Here is a 14,845-nt window from a genome sequence, read left to right on the forward strand (position 1 = left end):
CACTGGTTTCGCTATATCGCGAGGGCTAGGGTTGGGGCCGCATTGCTACGCAATCTCAGAACGTGCCAGGCGGTCTTGTTGTAGGGTACTCCGGGCGTGCTTGACAGTGTCCGGCTTTTTGAAGGCCGAACTGGAGAACTACCTAGAGAGGCTGCCTTGTACTTCTGCTGCGAGCGCTGCCGTGTGCTCCTCCGTTCGGAGGGAGCGTTCAGTGTTCCCATTGACCGTGATTACTCCTCTAGGGCCTGGCATCTTGAGCTTGAGGAATGCATAGTGCGGTACCGCGTTGAATTTTACGAATGCGGTTCGCCCGAGCAGTGCGTGATAGCCACTACGGAACGGGACTATGTCAAAGATTAACTCCTCGCTTCGGAAGTTATCCGGAGATCTGAAGACCACTTCCAGTGTGACTGAGCCTGTACAGTTGGCTTCTACACCTGGTATGACGCCTTTAAATGTCGTTTTGGTGGGCTTGATCCTCGAGGGATCTATGCCCATTTTTCGCACTGTATCCTGGTAAAGCAGGTTCAGGCTGCTGCCGCCGTCCATGAGGACTCTTGTGAGATGAAATCCGTCAATGATTGGGTCTAGAACCAATGCGGCGAAGCCGCCGTGGCGGATGCTAGTGGGGTGGTCCCTTCGATCAAAGGTGATCGGGCAGGAGGACCATGGGTTGAACTTTGAGGCGACTGGCTCTATCGCATATACGTCCCGTAATGCACGCTTCCGCTCCCTCTTGAGGATGTGGGTTGCGTATATCATGTTCACCGTCCGCACTTGCGGGGGAAATCCCTTCTGTCCACTGTTGTTTGGCGGTCTGGGCTCCTCCTCGTTGTCGCTATGCAGCCCCTTGTATTTGTTTTCAGCTCTTAACTTGCCTGCCTGCTTAAACACCCAACAGTCCCTGTTGGTGTGATTGGCTGGCTTTTCGGGGGTGCCATGTATCTGGCACAAGCGGTCGAGTATTCGGTCCAAACTGGACGGGCCCTGAGTATTTCTTTTGAATGGCTTTTTTCGTTGACCGGATTTGTAGCCTCGGAATCCGACATTAACTGTCGTATCCTCGTTGCTGTCGCTGTTAACGCGGCGCTTTTGTTTGTTCCGACACGACCTGTCGCTTTTGTCCTTGGTATTCAAATTACTAGGGTTCTTGGTTAAATTGTTTCTGCGAGCTAGCCAGCTGTCTTCTCCCGCACAAAAGCGGGTCATGAGTGTCGTGAGGGTTGCCATAGATTTCGGCTTTTCCTGTCCCAGGTGCTGGGCAAGCCACTCGTCGCGGATATTATGCTTGAAGGCCGCTAAGGCCTCTGTGTCCGCACAATCGACTATTTGGTTTTTCTTTGTTAGGAACCGTGTCCAGAATTTCCTGGCCGATTCCTCTGACTGCTGAATTATGTGGCTTAGGTCATCGGCGTCCGGTGGTCGCACATAAGTGCCCTGGAAGTTGTCAAGGAATGCGGCTTCCAGGTCCTCCAAAGAACCGATTGAGTCTGCTGGCAAGCTGTTAAGCCAATACCGGGCCAGTCCCTTAAGTTTGAGTAGGAGGTATTTGATGGCGTGTAGACCATCACCGCGGGCTATGTGGATATGAAGGAGATAATCCTCGATCCATACCGCAGGATCTGTTGTGCCATCGTACGATTCGATGTTTACGGGTTTGAAGCCCTTAGGGATTTTATGATCCATTACTTCATCTGTGAAGCATAGTGGGTGTGCGGCGCCTCTGTATTGGGCTATATCACGACGCAGCTTGAAGGGGCTTTGTCTGTTGAGTTCGGCCCGGCCGGATTTATTGCATCCGGAGTGACAATCACCGTCACGTGCCGTGGGGCGCATGCGCGATCCGTAGATCGATCTTGTTTTCCTTGCCTTGTCCTCCAGTATGTCGCGCAGGTCGGGCGCATTTTCCCGTGCCTTAGTATGCTTGACGCGGCGTCGGGGCATGGCTTGAGTGGAGGGCCAAGAGGCCTCTCTGTCGCGGCCACGAGGTGGCCGGTCGGCCATGTCATGTGCTGGTGATGTAGGTGCTTCCTCCTCTAGTCGGGGTAGCAGCCTGCGCTTTGGGTAACTCTTGGAGGGGCGTTCGAGTTCATACTCTTCGGACGCAAGGACTTCAGTCCATCTGTCAGCTAGCAAATCCTGATCAGCTCTAAGTTGTTGCTGCTTTTTCTTGAGGCTGCTTGCAGTGGCCATAAGCCTGCGTTTAAAATGCTCTTGTTTGGCGAGATCCTCCGGCACGACGAACTCGTCGTCGTCGAGGCTTGCCTCGTCTTCGGAGGGAGGCGTATAATTATCGTCCTCAACCTCTTGGTCCGCCGCCCTCTCATGGGGCTGTTGAATCTTGTTGGAGGGGGTGTTCTTCGGCGCTATCCAGAGTAGTATTATCTCCCATGCCGGAATCACCATTTTTTGCTTTGGCGGGATTTAGAGCGGCGCCGCTGACGCCGGCGCTTGGGCTGTTTCTTAGAGGTATCATCCCCCGCTGTTCCATCGCCATCTCCATCCTTTAGAGTGTCCACCATATATATGTCATATGACGAGGTGGCCTTCCAGCGCCCTACAGGTGCTGGTTCTTGTTCGTCTCCTGCATCGTCGTCCATGCCGTCGATGTCTTCGGAGTCGAAGTCAAGCATGTCGGTTAAGTCGTCGACAGTGGCTACCAATTGGGTGGTGGGTGGGTTTTGAATTTCTTCATCGTCCGTATCCCAACCTTGCTGACCGTAGTCCGACCAGGGCTCTCCTGATAAAGAGAGAGACTTTAGATAATTCAGGATGTCGCCGAAGGGCGAGTGCTGAAAGATGTCCGCGGCGGTGAACTCCATTATCGGCGCCCAATCGGATTCGATCGGCAGGGGCGCGGGGGGCTCGGAGTTCGGAGAGGGATCCGGCTCCTCGGAGTCACGGGCCATGTGGAGTGCGGGGCTGGAGTTCGGCTCGATCGCCTCTGAGATCGCAGCCCCTGATGCAGCGTCCAACTGCTGATCCTTGATTGGCGCAGTAGGCTCCGAATCAATGGTCGGAACCGATGCGTGTGTGGCCTCCAAGGCGCTGTTCGGCGGCAGAGCTATATCATGCCCATCGAGATAGTGCGGCGCGCTTGGCTGTGGCTCGAATCCGTCGAAGATCAAGTCCCCGCGGATGTCAGCCGTGTAGTTTAGGCTTTCAAACCTGACCTGATGGCCAGGGGCGTAGCTTTCGATCTGCTCAAGGTGGCCAAGCGAATTGGCCCACAGTGCGAAGCCGCCGAAGACGAAGATCTGTCCGGGAAGAAAAGTCTCACCCTGGACTGCATTGCTGTTGATGATCGAAGGAGCCATCGGGCCTGAAAGCGACGACACAGAGGAACTCTCAATGAAAGCACCAATGTCGGTGTCAAAACCGGCGGATCTCGGGTAGGGGGTCCCGAACTGTGCGTCTAGGCCGGATGGTAACAGAAGGCAAGGAACACGATGTTTTACCCAGGTTCAGGCCCTCTTGATGGAGGTAAAACCCTACGCCCTGCTTGATTTATATTGATGATATGGGTAGTACAAGAGTAGATCTACCACGAGATCAAGGAGGCTAAACCCTAGAAGCTAGCCTATGGTATGATTGTTGTATGATGAAGTTGTCCTACGGACTAAAACCCTTCGGTTTATATAGACACCGGAGAGGGTTAGGGTTACACAAAGTTGGTTACAATGGTAGGAGATCTTGAATATCCGCATCGCCAAGCTTGCCTTCCACGCCAAGGAAAGTCCCATCCGGACACGGGACGAAGTCTTCAATCTTGTATCTTCATAGTCCTGGAGTCCGGCTGAAGGTATAGTCCGGCTACCCGAACACCCCCTAATCCAGGACTCCCTCAGTGATGGTGTAGTCTAAACCAATGATTTTGAAGCATCTGGAGAACAAGTTGAAATTCCGGAAGATCAAGATGTGGCTCGGCTTAGGAACTTTCTGCAGATGCATCAGAAACTTTGAGATCATCAGGTGCACATGCATCTAATCAATGATCTTGTGGAGCACATGTCGACCCACAATAAAAACAAAGGAGCTAATACTTGAGTTATGCACTTAAAATAAATTTTATGTAAACACTATGTATGCTCCTTACCAACATTTTGTTATTTATGTGCAACATTGTCTTATATGATCGAAGTGCATAGATTTGCATGGATTTGAGAGTCCGGATTTGAGACATGTGGTTGACGGGAAGGAAATATGAGGGCCCGTCTGAATGCGCCCGCGGACGTATAGGGAGTCGGATTTGCCAAGTCCGGCTGTAGATGCTCTCAGTTAATCTCAGCAATACAAACAAACATGAGCTAGTTCTTCAAGGGTCTGTTTGGTTCTGTTTGGTTGCATGCATCCCTCTAAACCAAGTTTGCGATGCAATTTTGTCCCATTTGATTGTTTGCGCGTGTTTCTTGGCCAGCATCGCACGAAACTTAAAGCAACCCATAGTCTGGTTCAGGAGGAATGATTAAATCGATCATTTTCAGAGAGTCAGGTCCGAACAAGCATTAGGAGGGTATGCACATGTAGGCGGCTGCACGTGTGGGAAAACGCAACAGATGTCGCGTTGTTTCTAGAGGCAGCATAATAAATCCCATCACCCTTTTCTCACCGCTTACTATTCCTCTCTCCACTCTCATCGGCGGTTGGAGGCATCATAACAGGGAAGATCTGGATGACGGGCACAACGACGACCACCGGCTACATCACCGCTTCATCCCCCCTCCTTGCGCGCGCACCATTGGATGGCTGCCGTGGTTGTTGGGGTTGGGACCCTACTCCCATGCGAGGTTTTCTTTCTCTGAAGCCTTTTTAGTAGCTTCAGGATACTCCATATCAACCCATCGAACATAGCCATAATGTCAATCTGCAAGAAAAATAAGTTACTTAGCCATAAGCAGCTATAAATGATACACCAGGGTAACATAACCCTTTTCATACAGAAATTCATTCTTTAACTATGTTTGTCTCTAGCTCCTACTAAATAGAAAACCTTCAGAGAAATAGAGCAGTTAAGCTTCAGAGAAGCAGAACAGTTAACTATGTTTGTCTTTAACTATGTTTATGGAAGTAAACTTCCAAACAACATAGATGCTCAAATAAGCAGATTAAGGATATATAAATCTCTGCCTTAGCTCTTTTTTTCAAACCAGTGTGACCTTTAACCATTACAATGGTACACCAGAGATAACTCAATTAATAGAAAATGAAAACTTTCAGAAAAACAGAGCAATTAACATGGGATTTCAAATAAGCATCAATTAATAGAAAATGAAAACTTTCAGAGAAACAGAGCAATTAACATGGGATTTCAAATAAGCAAAGCAGGACAGGCATAGGAACTTACTTCCTCACCACATCCATAAAACCTCCTTCCAGTAATGCTACCTTCAAAGGTTACGAATTTCTTGTCTATTTTCCGGTGGTAGCACTCAACTGGGACCTCTTGTGTCACCACACCACCTTCAAAGTCCGAGTCATCTATGGTCAGGAGCGACTGGATCGAGTTCAAAAGGAATTTGGAGTGGTCAAATGCACTTGATCCGGTCCAAATCATACATAAAAGAAAATCCTCAATCTGAAATTTATAACCCTAATATTAGGCTATCAGACAGAATACAACGGCGGCGGCATTACCTTCCCGGCGAAGTGCAGCTTGTCGTCGTCGTCGCTGCTCTCCTCCCGTTCTTTCCAAGAAGGCATTGCGGCCCATGCGACGATACTGGGTGGCGGCGGTGACGCAGAGGGGAGCGAGAGTGAGAGCGTCGGGAAAGGAGTGGAGCACTATTTACTTGCCGGCTCGGTCGGTCCAGCCGTTAACGGCCATTATTGCTTGCGCCGTCCACCATTAGCCACGTGGCCGCTTTGTCACGTTAAAACGAGCTCAATTTTTCGCTCAGTGTTCTTTACCATTGTCAAATTTCCCGTTACACCTCCTTAGTGTCATCAGCATGCGGGTAGACGTCATCTCCCGGAAGATTTGCTGTTGAGCACAACGCTGCTCCTTAACTCTCTCTAATGCTGAAACAATAGCTTCGCAGTCAGTTACAAGTTGCACATGGGTGATGGATCTATCCTTTTGAATGAGCCGAGGCCACTGCATCTGTACGTGAGAGAAGCTCGGTTGTTCCTGGTTTTGAAATACAGTATAATTATATTTTCGGCATTCTGCAGCTTGAGTTCCACGAGACGAGAGCCAAAACCCATCCATCCATGTGCCACGTGAAGATCCATACGCTGAAGACTTTTGAGCCTTCGTTTCTCCTAGAACAGAGGCTTTGATATCCTTCAACACACGCGCCTCTGCTCAGTACTCAGTCGGTTGCCAGACTGCAGATTCAGATCAATTTCTCGTTTGAGAAAAGTACTGGGATCAAATTAGGCGGGTGCAGAACCGCAAAAGAACAGGCAATCATGATTTTCTCCAATGCAGCCCTGATATGTTCATGTCTTGATGACATTATGCTCTGTACTCCCTTCGTCCCAAAATAAGTGACTCGACTTTATATTAATTTTGTACTAAGAAAGTATAATTCAACATAAAGTTGAGTCACTTATTTTTGAGACGGAGGGAGTATATTCCAACAGGAAAAAAACGAGGCAAGGAAGAACCAGCAAGTCAAGCCGACCCAAAACAGAAGAAAACGGACGCGACCATGAATCAAGTGCCGAATATGCTGCTTGACACAAAGGCCAATCTGTAAAAAGAATATATGAAAATATTATTCGTTATCCTCCGATTCAGATTGGAAAATAAGTGAAAGTGCTTTGCTTACCCTCTAGCCAAATCCAATGCGAGCTCAACCACCTCTTCATATGTAAGCTTATTGTCCCTGTTCGCATATAGATGTTGTCTCAGTGTTCCTCCACTGAGATATTCAACGACGACACAACATGCACTCTCTGGAAAATCAGGGGGTGCACTACACTCCCCGCTCACAGCTGGAATACTAAGGTCAATGGTACCCATTGATGCACCAATGAACTGCAAGGAAGAAAATATTACACTTTTAGAATGTAACACACAAAGAAAGCCTCGCTCTAAAGAAGACAGTTGTGTAGTGCCCACTATTGATAGTCCCAAGCAAGCAAAAAGAACTAATATTGCTACTACCACCAAAAAAACTACATTGAGCGTTCCTAATATAGGATGCAAATGTCTTCACGGGGAGCAAAATATTCACCTTTGTGACATTTGGGTGGTCGAGGTCCTTCCAGACAACAACCTCCTTACTCAGTGCTTCGCGCTGAATAGCAATTTCAGTCTCTGGCATAACTCCATCGTCTCCCCAATCCAATAGTTTGGCTTCATACACGCACGGGAAAAAAGTATTAACTATAATCTCTGGTCCCCGCCAAAAAGTATTAACTATAATCTCTGGTATGCCACGAAAATGTCTATAAGAGTTAAGCATATAGTAATGGTTTATTATGCAAGGGCCTAACATGTTTAATTATTAGGATATGTAAACAGAACACTTGGACCAGCTGACTGAGAAACAAAAGTTGAAAGAACAATTTTTTTCCAATTTTAATATTACATTATTAGAGCAGGCCGCTAGATCGAGACACATTATCGAATCCAAAGACCAACAATGATGATGTATCAATGGCGAGAATTAAAAATAAATAAAGAATCTGACGGTGGGAATACAAGAAAAATAGGAAACACTTCATCTAAACTAGAGTTCATAGATGGGAGATATGCATATGTAGAACATAACCCATCCCGATTCTCAAAAAAGGAAAAAAAAAGAATCCATCTGATTTGGCTAGCTACTATTTGATTTTTAATATAGCATAGAATAAAACTCATCAAATAATTCACGACTGTTGGATTTCATGATTTTGCAAGACAAAACACGAAAAGTTGATCTAAGATAGATCCCATCACCTTATAGCAAAACGAACGAGACTAGCCAGTGCCTCGATCTTAAACCCTAAAGGCAATCTACCCGCAGAAAAGAAAACAATCAAACCCTAAACCCGAGCCTAAACCAACGCTTGTTTCCATAGTTTTATACATGCACGGACATTAAAACGGGCGTTGGAGGAGCGTCGACACACAAAATCGCAGTACATACCTAGGACGTCCTTCGTAGGTGGCGCGATACACAGAGCCGAAGGTCCCGGGTGCTATCCGGTGGTGCACCTCTAGCTTCGCGAGGTCGATCTCCCAGGGCGCCATGGGCTGATCCTTGTCCTTGTGGCGCTGCTTCTCCAGAGTCAGAGTCTTGGCGATGGACTCCCTCTGCATCTCGACGTCTAGGTTCTCGAGGTCGATCATGTCGGCCCGGATGTACGTCTCCTCCTTGCCGCCGCCGCCGAGAAACCCCGAGCGCACCGCCACAGTCTTCTCCTTCTTCTCGTCTACCTTCATCAAGTCGGCGGCACCGAGTGTTCCAGTTTTCTCCTTCTCGTCCATCTTCATCACGTCGGCGGTATCGAGTGTTCCCGACACCTCCCCCTCCGCCGCCATCGAGGTCGGGGTTTTAGGTTTAGCCGCTAAGCGCCTAGCTCGCGCGCTGCAGGTCGAGGTTGCCGAACAGATCGATAACGACTTGCGAGATTTTCAAGTTCGGAAGTAACAACATGCCGCTATATATAACGCGTGGGATCAAGAGTCCCGCCCGATCCCTTTAAAAAAAGAGCCCCGCCCGATAATGCAGTTTTTTTGGACGGGTTTCTTATATAGAAGATCAATGCACATACGACTACGACTGAGTGTCCGTATGACTTGTTCTGTATAGATATGGACGCCGATATCCATCACATGTGTGGTATATTAGACATGTATTTACACATCGTGTGTGGCGTAAGCAGAAGGCAACCCACACGGGCTGTGTGTGGGCGGATATTAGAATTGCCCACACGTGTGGGCTACTTCGTGTCACACGCCCAATAAATACTACTCATCTCTATCCCGCGCGTGTGGCACGATGCAAAAATGCCCACACGTTCTGGCGTAGCTACGTTAGGTACTCGCGGGATGACGATTTAGTTGCCATCCTGAATGCAGATGTAATTATTCGGGATGGCAAGTGTAGATGTAAAAGCATGGCAACTCTATCTGTTTCGGTTAACTGTAGTTGCCATGTCTAATTTATGGTAGTTGTCGCGTGTAATGAAACCGTAGTTGCCGTGTGTGATTAACTACTTGTCACATATGGTCAAATAGTAGTTGCCATGTGAGTTTACCTAATTGCCACGTGTGGTCCAACCATAGTTGTCATGTATGGTTAATCACAGTTGCCATGTTTGTTTATCTGGTTGCCACGAACGCGCAACTGCAGTTGCTTGATACGTCTCCGTCGTATCTACTTTTCTAAACACTTTTGCCCTTGTTTTAGACTCTAACTTGCATGATTTGAATAGAACTAATCCGGACTGACGCTGTTTTCAGTAGAATTGTCATGGTGTTATTTTTGTGCAGAAATAAAAGTTTTCAAAATGACCAGAAAATCAACGGAGAATATTTTTGGAATATATAAAAAATACTAGCGAAAGAATTAAGGCCAGGGGGCCTACACCCTGTCCACGAGGGTGGGGGGCGCGCCCACCCCCCTGGGCCACGCCCCCTGTCTCGTGGGCCCCCTGATGCTCCACCGACCTCAACTTCAACTCTATATATTCACGTTCGGAAAGAAAAAAAATCAGAGATAATAATTCATCGCGTTTTACAATACCGAGACGCCGCCAAGCTCTAATCTCTCTCGGGAGGGCTGATCTGGAGTCCGTTCGGGGCTCCGGAGAGGGGAATCCATCGCCATCGTCATCATCAACCTTCCTTCATCACCAATTTAATGATGCTTATCGCCGTGCGTGAGTAATTCCATCGTAGGCTTGCAGGACGGTGATGGGTTGGATGAAATTTATCATGTAATCAAGTTAGTTTTGTTAGGGTTTGATCCCTAGTATCCATTAGGCTCTGAGATTGACTTTGCTATGCTTAATGCTTGTCACTAGGGCCCGAGTGCCATGATTTCGGATCTGAACCTATTATATTTTCACAAATATTATGTGAGTTTTTGATCCTATCTTGCAAGTCAATAGTCACTTATTATGTGTTATGATCCGCTAACCCCGAAGTGACAATAATCGGGATACTTACCGGTGATGACCGTAGTTTGAGGAGTTCATGTATTCACTATGTGTTAATGCTTTGGTCCGGTACTCAATTAAAAGGAGACCTTAATATCCCTTAGTTTCCAATAGGACCCCGCTGCCACGGGAGGGTAGGACAAAAGATGCCATGCAAGTTCTTTTCCATAAGCACGTACGACTATATTCGGAATACATGCCTACATTACATTGATGAACTGGAGCTAGTTCTGTGTCACCCTATGTTATAACTGTTGCATGAGGAATCGCATTCGACATAATTATCCATCACTGATCCATTGCCTACGAGCTTTTCACATATTGATCTTTGCTTATTTACTTTTGTGTTGCTACTGTTACAATCACTACAAAACTATTACTGTTACCTTTGCCACCGTTACCGTTACTTTCATAGTACTTTGCTACTAAATACTCTGCTGCGGATATTAAGTTTTCCAAGTGTGGTTGAATTGACAACTCAGCTGCTAATACTTGATAATATTCTTTGGCTCCCGTTGTGTCAAATCAATAAATTTGGGATGAATACTCTACCCTCGAAAACTGTTGCGATCCCCTATACTTGTGGGTTATCAAGACTATTTTCTGACGCCGTTGCCGGGGAGCATAGCTCTATTCTTTGAGTTACTTGGTATTTATATCTTCTGATCACTATGAAAAACTTGAAAGATAAAAGAACCAAGATTTTTCCCTCAACTACGAGGGGAGGTAAGGAACTGTCATCTAGCTCTGCACTTGATTCACCTTCTATTTTGAGTAAACTTGCGACACCTACTCCCGCTATTCATTCTGATATGTCACATGTTATTGATGATGCCACTTCTGCTTTGCATGATGCTTATGATGAAACTACTTTTATGCTTGATAATACCGTGCCACTAGGTGAATTTCTTGATGAACAACTTGCTAGGGTTAGAGAGAATGAAATTATTGATGAAAGTGATGTTGAAGATTCTCCCCCTAGATATGAAATGTTTTTTGTGCCTGAGGTTATGTTATGGATGAAGAAACTGCTAGAGACTTTTTAGCTTGCAATGATAGATATAATCTTAAGAAATTATTAGCTAAGCTGAAAGAAAAATCTTTGAATGCTAGAATGAAATATGACCCTGCTTTTGCTACTTCACCTATCTATATTTCTGATAAGGATTATGATTTCTTTGTCGATCAAGAATTAATTACTTTGGTTGAATCTGATCCTTTTTATGGCTATGAGTCTGAAACTGTTGTGGCACATCTTACTAAATTAAATGATATAGCCACCCTGTTCACTAATGATGAGAAAACTCGTTATTACTTTATCCTTAAGTTATTTTTGTTCTCATTAAAGGGTGATGCTAAAATATGGTTTAATTCTTTTGATCCTGGTTGTGTGCATAGTCCCCAGGATATGATTTATTATTTCTCTGCTAAATATTTTCCCGCTCATAAGAAACAAGCTGCCTTAAGGGAAATATATAACTTTGTGCAAATTGAAGAAGAGAGTCTCCCACAAACTTGGAGGCTTCTCCAATTACTTAATGATTTTTCTGATCATCCTCTCAAGAAAAATGAAATACTTGATATCTTTTATAATGGACTAACCGATGCTTCTAGAGACCACCTGGATAGTTGTGCTGGTTGTGTTTTCAGGGAAAGAAGTGTTGATCAAGCTGAAATGCTATTGAAATATGTTGAGTAATGGAAATGATTGGACACTTCCTGAACCAACTCTGAAGAAAAGAGGTATTCTATTTCTCAGTCCTGAAGATATGCAAGAGGCAAAGAAATCTATGAAAGAAAAAGGTATTAAAGCTGAAGATGTTAAGAATTTACCACCCATTAAAGAAATACATGGTCTTGATAACCCGACACAGGTAGTGAAGGTAAATTCCCTCTATAGATTTGATGAAGGTGATATTCCTCGTTATAAGTCTGCTAGCCAATGCCTAGATGAGTTTGACAATTTTATTGTTAAACATGAAAACTTCAATGCTTATGTTGGTAGACAATTGAAACGTAATGCTTATATGATTGAACACTTGAGTGATTATATGTCTAGAGTTAAAGGTGAACTTAAACTCATTAGTAAATATGCTTCTATGGTTACCACTCAAGTGGAACAAGTGCTTAAAGCTCAAAATGATTTGCTCAATGAATTAAATAATAAGAAAAATATAATGCGGTTAGAGTTGTGACTAGAGGTGGTAAAATGACTTAGGAACCTTTGTATCCTGAGGGCCACCCTAAGAGAATTGAGAAAGATTCTTATAGAACTAATGTTGATGCACCTAGTCCTTCTAAAAGGAAGAAAAAAAATGATAGAACTTTGTATGCTTCTAGTGAACCTGTTGTTGACACACCTGAGAATCCCAATGATATTTCTATTTCTGATGCTGAAACACAATCTGGTAATGAACATGAACCTAGTGATAATATTAATGATGATGTTTGCTACATCTTGAGCATGCGTTGGTTTTCCTTGAAGAGGAAAGGGTGATGCAGCAAAGCAGCGTAAGTATTTCCCTCAATTTTTAAGAACCAAAGTATCAATCTAGTAGGAGACCACGCGTGAGTCACCTCGTACCTACACAAACAAATAAGAACCTCACAACCAACGCGATAAAGGGGTTGTCAATCCCTTCAAGAGTGAGATCTGATAGAGATAATAATAATAAGATAAATATTTTTTGGTATTTTTAAGATGTACATTGAAAGTAAAGATTGCAAAATAAAGTAGATTGGAAACTTGTATGATGGAGAATAGACCCGGGGGCCATATGTTTCACTAGTGACTTCTCTCAAGATAGCATAAGTATTATGGTGGGTGAACAAATTGCTGTCGAGCAATTGATACAATTGAGCATAGTTATGAGAATATCTACGTATGATCATGTATATAGGCATCACGTCCGTGACAAGTAGACTGACTCCTGCCTGCATCTACTACTATTACTCCACACATCGACCGCTATGCAGCATGCATCTAGAGTATTAAGTTCATAAGAACAGAGTAACACTTTAAGCAAGATGACATGATGTAGAGGGATAACTCATGCAATATGATATAAACCTCATCTTTTTATCCTCGATGGCAAAAATACAACATGTGTCGTTTCCCTTTCTATCACTGGGATCGAGCACCGCAAGATTGAACCCAAAACTAAGCACTTCTCCCATTGCAAGAAAGATCAATCTAGTAGGCCAAACCAAACTAATAATTCTAAGAGACTTGCAAAGATAACCAATCATACATAAAAGAATTCAGAGAAGATACAAATATTGTTCATAGATAATCTTGATCATAAACCCACAATTCATCAGATCTCGACAAACACACTGCAAAAAGAGTTACATCAAATAGATCTCCAAGAGAATCAAGGAGAACTTTGTATTGAGATCCAAAGAGAGAGAAGAAGCCATCTAGCTAGTAGCTATGGACCCGAAGGTCTGAGGTAAACTACTCACACATCATCGGAGGGGCCATGGAGTTGATGTAGAGGCACTCCGTGATCAATGCCCTCTCCGGCGGACCTCCGGAAAAGGCCCCAAGATGGGATCTCTTGGGTACAGAAGGTTGCGGCGGTGGAATTAGGTTTTCGTGGTGCTCATCAATGGTTTTGAAGGAAATATGCCCTAGAGGCAATAATAAAGTTATTATTTATTTCCTTATTTCATGATAAATGTTTATTATTCATGCTAGAATTGTATTAACTGGAAACATGATACATGTGTGAATACATAGACAAACAGAGTGTCACTAGTATGCCTCTACTTGACTAGCTCGTTGATCAAAGATGGTTATGTTTCCTAGCCATAGACAAATAGTTTCATTTGATTAACGGGATCACATCATTAGGAGAATGATGTGATTGACTTGACCCATTCCGTTAGCTTAGCACTTGATCGTTTAATTTGTTGCTATTGCTTTCTTCATGACTTATACATGTTCCTATGACTATGAGATTATGCAACTCCCGTTTACCGGAGGAACACTTTGTGATTATAAAGGTGCTCTATAGGTGTCTCTGAAGGTACTTGTTGGGTTGGCGTATTTTGAGATTAGGATTTGTCACTCGATTGTCGGAGAGGTATCTCTGGCCCCACTCGGTAATACACATCACTTAAGCCTTGCAAGCATTGCAACTAATGAGTTAGTTACGTGATGATGTATTACGGAACGAGTAAAGAGACTTTCCGGTAACGAGATTGAACTAGGTATTGAGATACCGACGATCGAATCTCGGGCAAGTAACATACTGATGACAAAGGGAACAACGTATGTTGTTATGCGGTTTGACCAATAAAGATCTTCGTAGAATATGTAGGAGCCAATATGAGCATCCAGGTTCCGCTATTGGTTATTGACCGGAGACGTGTCTCAGTCATGTCTACATAGTTCTCGAACCCGTAGGGTCCGCACGCTTAAAGTTCGATGACGGTTATATTATGAGTTTATGTGTTTTGATGTACCGAAGGTAGTTCGGAGTCCTGGATGTGATCACGGACATAACGAGGAGTCTCGAAATAGTCGAGACATGAAGATTGATATATTAGACAACTATATTCGGACACCGGAATGGTTCTGGGGGTTATCGGATATACACCGGAGTACCGGGGGGCTACCGGAACCCCCCAGGGGGTTATTGGGCCTCATGGGTCCAAGTGGTGGAAGAGGAGAGGCAGCAGGAGGTGGCGCGCGGCCCCCTTGCCCCAATCCGAATTGGGAAAGGGAAGGGGCGGCGGGCCC

At 45.0% G+C, this 14,845-nt stretch overlaps 1 protein-coding gene across 1 annotated transcript; it reads right to left on the reverse strand.

Annotated features, from left to right (window-relative positions):
* Window positions 1-4,711: 4,711 nt before the first annotated feature.
* Window positions 4,712-8,476, reverse strand: LOC123191773 (uncharacterized). The gene is made up of 7 exons (XM_044604385.1): window positions 8,082-8,476; window positions 7,182-7,395; window positions 6,774-6,982; window positions 6,667-6,695; window positions 5,908-6,300; window positions 5,345-5,478; window positions 4,712-4,864 (listed from the first exon to the last, which is right to left on the reverse strand). Exons 1-7 carry the CDS (start codon window positions 8,474-8,476, stop codon window positions 4,712-4,714), a joined length of 1,527 nt encoding a protein of 508 aa, XP_044460320.1.
* Between the last annotated feature and the right edge of the window lie 6,369 nt (window positions 8,477-14,845).

Source organism: Triticum aestivum, chromosome 2A (assembly GCF_018294505.1).
Source record: "Triticum aestivum cultivar Chinese Spring chromosome 2A, IWGSC CS RefSeq v2.1, whole genome shotgun sequence".
NCBI lineage: Eukaryota > Viridiplantae > Streptophyta > Magnoliopsida > Poales > Poaceae > Triticum > Triticum aestivum.

Coding starts and splice junctions, on each gene's coding strand:
- LOC123191773 (XM_044604385.1), bottom strand. CDS start 8,476: ATGGCGGCGGAGGGGGAGGTGTCGGGAACACTCGATACCGCCGACGTG. Junction 5,479..5,907: donor TAACGGGAAATTTGACAATG/GTAAAGAACACT, acceptor TCCTGACCATAG/ATGACTCGGACTTTGAAGGT. Junction 4,865..5,344: donor TTTATGGATGTGGTGAGGAA/GTAAGTTCCTAT, acceptor TTTTTCTTGCAG/ATTGACATTATGGCTATGTT.